Raw genomic sequence first — 7,215 nt, forward strand, 5'->3', positions numbered from 1 at the left:
GGGGAAGGCTGGGACCACCCACCATGGGCACTGACGAGGGGAAGGCTGGGACCACCTACCTGGGCACCGACAGGAGGAAGGCCGGGACCACCCACCCTGGGCACCGATGGGGGGAAGCTGGGCCCACCCACCCCGGGCACTAATAGACGAGCGACGGAACAACAAACAACACAACCACTCCATGCGGGCACGGGAGATTTACAAGTTTAATCTCACGGACAGAAATAGACTCAGCCTCAGCACAGCTGCAGAGCACACATTCTTTTCAACACACACAGCTCACTTGGGAACTGGCCACCTCTCCGGCCAAGCAGCAGGTCTCGGGATTCTGAAGGAATCACAGGGACTGCTGCCCTGCCCCGAATGTAGCCGGTGAGGCCAGGCATCAACAGTAAACACAGAAGGAGCAAAAACAGCTGCGTGTGTGTGGAAGAATTCTGAAGCCAGCCGCCTGTTCATTAAAAAGTTCAGACAAACCAGAGGGGCCTATGGCAGCCAGGTCATCCACTTTAAATCCTCCTCAGTACGTGGACTTTAAAAAGTACTTTGTAAAGCGCCCGTCACCCAAAGCACAGTGATAAAGGCGACACCCTGCCTCCCGACAAGCTATTTCTGTTGAGGGCACTGAGGAGGCAGCTCCCTGACTCATCACAGTTCCAGAAGTCACAGATATGTGTGTCGCCCTTCCAGAGTACACCCACAGTTTTGCAAAACATGCCCGTATACGACCAAAAACAAAGGCTGAGCCTAACACAGGCTGCCTGTTTTTGCGTAGAAGTGCGTGCGCTTGATGGGTGCAGGTGAGTACCCCGAGAACACAGGCCACGTGCACCGTGACACATCATCTCGTGACACCAGCCTCGGGCAGACCCCCACATGTGCAGGGGGTGCGCACAGCAGGCAGGGTGCGGTGACCAGCAGAAATAACCCTCGCCCCAACTGCAGCAGGAGCGGACACCACGATCAAAGCCACAGAGAAGGTGCCGGAGCAGCACGGGGCCGGCGGAAGGCACGCTCAGTACAGGCTGCAACGCACAGCCGTGTCCCCAGGAGCCCTCACTCTGCAGCGGGAGGCGGAAGCATGGGAGGCTGTGGTATGGGATCAGGGAGGGGGGGTTCGGCCAAGACCCACACTCATGGATTCCAGCTGAGCCCCTCGCCCACCCAAATGACAGCCACCCCTGGAAGGCAGGGCCTGCTGCAAGCTCTGAGCATTCTTCTCGGCCCAGCAATGGCCTCCCAGGGACCCTCAGCGAGGGCTGGTAGAGGGCTGCCAGCTACACCTGCAAACCGCACGCTGGACGGCTAAACACAGGAGTCAAAAAGGTCGGTGTTTACACAGAGGAGCCGAACACGGAGATGAGAGGCCCCGCGTGTGGGTTTAAAAATCCCCTCTCTAGCAAAGAGGGAGAACTGGTGTGGAGGGGTCAACACGGACACGCAGCAGGTCCAGGTGTCTGAGGTGGCCAGAGCTCACGTGGGCTAACATTCACTCAGACACACGACTGCAGCCGGGCAGTGGGGCCACGACAGATGCTGAGAGACGTCGGCTGGGCCCTGGACCCACGGCTGGCGCCTGCACCCACGACTGCAGCGAGGTGTGAGTCTCCACAGAGCTCGGAAGGCTGGGCTGGGGGATGTGGGGATCATTCTGTCCACCAGCCAAGGGGTGACGATGGACGCCGGGCAACATAGCGAGGGGAGGATCCGGCACCCTCCCTGCGTCCACAAGCCCCTGGCGCATGCTCCTGAGCTTGGTCTTCTGTGTGGACGTTCCCACCTGGGCTTCTGTTTCCTGTTAACCCCCCTTGCTGCAGCTCCCTGCCAGGTGGGGAACCCAAGCCCTACCTTCTCCCTGCCACTGCCCAGGGAGTGGCATCCTCGGCAGCGTCCTGGCCAAACCAAAGGCTGCAAGGGTTTTGGGGACCACTGGCCTTGGGAGCGGAACGGCACGTGCCCTGGAGGTGAGAGCAGGAGGTGCGTCAGGGACGCCCAGAGCCCAGGCTGTCACCACGCCGAAGTCAGCTCCAAGTACAGCGGGGCTGCTGCATAGGGGACGGCGCTTTCAGCCATGGATGGTGCTGTGCAGGGTCTGTGCGTCCGCCTGAAGGACCCCGTGGGGACGCTGGACAGTGTCTGTGTGACCAGGACAGGTGAAGAGGAGCATCTGTGTGCTGAGTCAGTGTGTGGGGAGCGGGAGAGTCACTCCCCAGGCGGGGAGGGCCAGGCTAGGGCAGCACAGCTGTCCTGGGCTGGGAACAAGGTCTGAGCTGTCCTGCTGTTGACCAGGGACAGAAGGCCTGAGAATCCCTGCGCAGGAGGTGCAGGCAGTGGCTCCAGCAGGAAGAGCTCGGCCAAGCAGCTGCACGGCCCCACTCCAGGTACATGCTGGGTCCTACAGTGAGAGCTCGTGCCGTGTAACATGCCATCGTCACACGGGAGCCTCCCTGGACCCACGGTGAGAGTACGTGTGACACACCATCATCGCACAGGAGCCTCTCCGGACCCACAGCGAGAGTACGTGTAACACGCTACTGTCACACAGGAGCCTCCCAGGACCCACGGCGTGAACACATGCTGTTCCGTTCCCAAGGCCAGCGCAGCTGAACACCCCCCCCCACCCCCACCCCCCGAGTTTGGTTTGTCAAGGATGCCGGTGGCTGGGAAGTGGGCAGTGGCACGGAGGAGGAGGAGCTTGGGTTCACCACCTGGGCAGGCAGCACCCGCCAGGGGGTTAGTGGGAACAGAAGCCCAGGTGGGAGGTCGCACAGTCAGAAGACCAAGCTCAGGAGCACCCGCCAGGGGCTCGTGGGTGCAGCCAACGTCAGTCGCGGAAGGCTGTGCCCGTCAGAGGACCCCTGAAAACAGGACCGTGCTGCCTGGTCTGGAGCATCCGAGGGCAGAGGAGCGGCACCCCGACACGCCCAGTGGCTCCCACACAGGTGCTCCCCGACAACCCTGAGGGTGTGTCCAAGTGGGGTGGACCCAACAGACAGAGCCCATGCTCATGCATGGAGTGAAAGCAGCCAGAAAACGTCCCCTTCTCCCCCAACACCACCCCCACAAATGCCCCAAAATACCCCTGTAATTCCTCCACCACCCCTCAGACAACACACATTTCACACGTCTGTCCTCCCTAAAAACGTGGAAACCCATTTTCTGTAAAATGAAACAAACTTCTGTAAACGGAACTCGTGATTTCCCAAAAACTGACTTTTTAAAAATAAACAGTCCTGTTAAAACAATGCAGACTTTGGTGAATGGGCTCTGCCTCCCGGAGGTGCACACACAGGTGCATCGTCACCACAGCCTCCGACAGAAGAGCCAGGGCCCGGCTGAAGGGCTTCCTCATCCAGCCACGTGCGAGCTAATCACCTAATGGACTGCAACCAGCGAGCACGCACCTCCCAGCACCTCCCACCGTCTAGAGCAAATCCCGCACGAGGCTGATCTCACTCTTACGGTCTGCAGGTTAAGAGGATTTTAAAGAAACCAGCCTCGCCTTTACACACTTACAGGCAAAATGTCAAAACCTGGAAGACAGAGGTCAAAAACCCCGAAGGAGTGCAAAAGTTGTGATCTGAGAGAAAAAGTTTCAATTAAAATATCAACAGAAAGAAGTGGGTCTTCCTCCCCCTTCAAGCAGGATGCCTTGGTTCAGCTTGATGTTTAGGCCATTAGTTCCAGACTCCTGGAACTGAGTTTGAAAAGCACGTCTGATGTGCCACGTGGGTGTGAGACGCCCGCCAGCCACGCACACCCTGCCTGGATGAGATTCGCATCAGATTCGGCCGCAGCCAAGCCCTAAATTCTCAAATTATACCGGGATTGTCACAGGAACACGCTTACACGTTTAAATCAGGTGGTACTCGTAAAACTAACTCATACAATATACACGGGGTACAGACACAAATTTTACTTCCCTGAGCACTTATGAGAACAGAGATTAAATTTCAAAGCCAGCTGGGGCAGAGGCTCACGCCCCTACTCCCAGCACTTTGGGAGGCCCAGGTGGGCGATCACCGGAGGTCAGGAGTTCAAGACCAGCCTGGTCAACGTGGTGAAACCCCGTCTCTACTAAAAATGCAAAAATTAGCTGGGCGTGGTGGTGCACGCCTGTAATCCCAGCTACTCGGGAGGCTGAGGCAGGAGAATCACTTGAACCCAGGAGGTGGAGGTTGCAGTGAGCCAAGATAGCGCCGCTGCACTCCAGCCTGGGCAACGGAGAGACTCTGTCTCAAATAAATAAATATAAATGAAAATAAATAAATTTCAAAGCCAGTGAGTTACTGAATAAAACCACGCTGCATAAATAGTCCGGTATGTGAGTGATATCTCAACCGACTCTTAGGTTAGCCAATGGGAAGGAATGCTGGGTATTGCAATAACGCCGGGAAAGTTTCAGCCACCCAACGCCTTTACGAAGGGTGAAGGAGTTTCCCGATGTTTATTACCAGCAAGGCAAGGTATTATTTAAATTAAAAATCTGTCTGCAGCGAACCCTCCCAGGCGCTGACGGCTCTCACCCCCCCCGCGGTTGATCACAGCAAGGCGCGCACTCACAGCCAAAACTCCCGGGAAAGGAGCGGGTGCTCTTTTCAAAGCCCGGTTTTCCTAACAAGCTTGGCACCGCTTCCCACAGAGCAGCACTCGGTTTTCGGCGGCCTGCGGCCCGAGCGGGTCCCCTGCGCCCATAACTGGCCCTGAAAATCTGGCGTTTGGGCCCCGCCACGCGACAACGGGTGCACGGCCAGCAGCGGCCAGCGGAGGCCCGCGCGGGGCCGGGAGGGCAGGGCTCGCCGGGCCGGGAGGCCTCGCCCGGTGTCGGGCAGCCGCGGGGCGCGCGGGGCTGACCTGCTGGAAGGCCTTCAGCCGCTTCTTGAACCGAGAGGGCAGCACGAAGTCGCAGCCGCGGGCCAGCGAGGCCAGCTCCTGGCGCAGGTCGGGGTCCTGGCGCAGCGAGCGCTCGCGGAGCCGCATGCCGTCGGCGCGCAGGGCTCTCCGCGGGCCGGGCCGGGCGCCGCGCTCTCGGGGTAGGGCCGGGCCGGGGCCAGCGGGGCGCTGCAGGCGTGGCCCGGGCTCAGCGCGCTCCATGCGTCGCCCGCCAGGCGCTCTGGGGCCGGGGCCCGCGCCGCGCGCATTCCTCAGGCTGAGGAGGGCGCATGGCGCCGGGGGTGGGGGCGGCCGCCCCTCCCGACCCGCGACTGTGCAGACCCGGCTGCTCTCCTCTCCTCCTCCTCCGCTCCCCGCACTGCCCTCCGCTCCCTCCGGTCCTCTTCTCTCCTCTCCCCGTTCGCTCCGGGCTGGGCCGTCCTGCCGGGCAAGGGCGCTTTCTGCACCGCTGCGGCCGTCACGTGGCTCGCCCTGGAGCGCGTATCAACAGGTCCCCGAGAGGAGAGCCTGGGCGGAGCGCGCATCAACAGGTCCCCGAGAGGAGAGCCTGGGGACGGCCTCGGGGACCCAGGCGAAGGCGCTCCCCGCGAGAAGTGAGGTCCCCCCGCACGACAACACCAGAGCTGGCTGCAGGCTCGATGCCGGCTCCGGCTCGCCCCTCCAGAGCCCAGGGCACGCCAGGTGCAGCTGCGCCTCCACAAACACACGCACCGCAGCCCCGGCATCCCGGCATCCGGGCATCCAAGCGCGCCGGCATCTCCGCCCCTCCCCAAACTTCAGGAGTTTCTAGAATACAGCTAAGCTGCAGTGGGCATCCAGGATCTCGTCTTCTCTGCCACTGCTCACTGTGATAACTGTGCTTGTTTGCAATCATATTTAGAACAAGAAAAGAGGGGCGGTGGAAAAGGGGGACGGGCAACTTTAAATGAGGATGAGCTGACATTCCGGGGGCCTGCACCTTCATCCCACCGGGAAAGAGACGGGTTACCTTCGGGCTGAGGGACAGAAACTGGTCACATCCCTGCCAGGCTGGACACTGTCAGCAGAAAGCCTCCCGGATCCCCGATCAGGAAGGTCCTGCGTGACCGCCTGTGTCTGTTACAGTCAATGAACCTCCTTGGACCGGTCACTATCACCCCGAGTCAACAGCGTGCACTGGGCTCTCCCGCTGCCGCACGCTCTGTTGAGTCTGGAAAAACGCAGGATGACACGGATCTACCACTGCGCGGTCACGCAGAGGAGTTTCCCTGCCCTGAAAAACGTCTGTGTGGCACCGACGCACCCCTCGCTCCCTCCTAACCCCAGTAACCCCCGATCTGTTTCCTGTCTCCATCGTTTTCCTTTTTCCGAGTGTCCTAGACTTGGAACCAGCAGTCTGCAGCCATCTCAGACTCACCCTTTCTTCTCCTGCAACCTTCCACACTACCCCCAGTGCCCCTTCCAACTCTTCTTAGGGGTTCGCCCCCTCCACTTCCTTCTCTTCTCCAGCCATCCCCGGATCCCTCCATCGTTCTCACCTCCTCACTGTCCTTGAGGATTCAGAAGTCGGCCTCTGACCCCCTCTAAGTCTCCAAACGGAAGCTTAAAGACAGCACCAGAGGGAATGTGCTCAAACCACCAGGAGATGATTTAAACAAGTGCACCCAGTCACCCACGATGCGGGGCGCAAACTCACAGGACAGAGGTGCCGTCCAGTCACCCACGATGCGGGGCGCAAACTCACAGGGCAGAGGTGCCGTCCAGTCACCCACATGTAATCCCAGCACTTTGGGAGGCCAAGGTGGGCAGATCATGAGGTCAGGAGTTTGAGACCAGCCTGGCCAACATGGTGAAACCCTGTCTCTACTAAAAATACAAAATTAGCTGGGCGTGGTGGCAGGCGCCTGTAATCCCAGCTACTTCAGAGGCTGAGGCAGGAGAATCGCTTCAACTCGGGAGGCAGAGGTTGCAGTGAGCCGAGATCGCACCATTGCACTCCACCCTGGGGGACAAGAGTGAGACTTCGTCTCAAAAAGAAAGAAAAAAAAAAAGGAAAAAAAAAAAAAGACTTTTGGAACACAGCCTCAAAATCCTGAAGTGCACACATACACAGAGATTTAAAGACTCTGACCTGGAGCCCTCAAACCACCTCTGGATGCAGCCCCACTGCCTCCCTGGAGCCCCTACGTCCTGTCCCGATGCAGAACCCGCACCGCCCGCCCCCAGTGCAGCCACAGGGCTGTCTACACGGGATGGGGGAGGGACAGGGCCGTCCACACTCGACGGGGCCCCCATGGGGCTGTCTATACACTACTGTGTACAGGGACGGGCCGTCCACACTCG

At 59.6% G+C, this 7,215-nt stretch overlaps 1 protein-coding gene across 3 annotated transcripts in view; it reads right to left on the bottom strand.

Moving 5' to 3' along the window:
• LOC116464141 (serine/threonine-protein phosphatase 2A regulatory subunit B'' subunit beta) overlaps nucleotides 1-6,429 on the bottom strand; it is a 37,074-nt gene extending 30,645 nt beyond the window's left edge. For 2 of the 3 annotated variants that reach the window (XM_032147412.2, XM_032147411.2), the window contains exon 1: nucleotides 4,855-5,218. In XM_032147412.2, coding sequence (XP_032003303.1) covers nucleotides 4,855-5,094 — 240 coding nt within the window. In that variant the 5' untranslated portion in view covers nucleotides 5,095-5,218. Of the gene's footprint in view, nucleotides 1-4,854; nucleotides 5,219-6,410 lie in introns of those variants that run through there. The other variant, XM_058434987.1, reaches the window with a different exon arrangement.
• Between the last annotated feature and the right edge of the window lie 786 nt (nucleotides 6,430-7,215).

This window comes from Hylobates moloch, unplaced genomic scaffold (genome assembly GCF_009828535.3).
Source record: "Hylobates moloch isolate HMO894 unplaced genomic scaffold, HMol_V3 SCAFFOLD_211, whole genome shotgun sequence".
NCBI lineage: Eukaryota > Metazoa > Chordata > Mammalia > Primates > Hylobatidae > Hylobates > Hylobates moloch.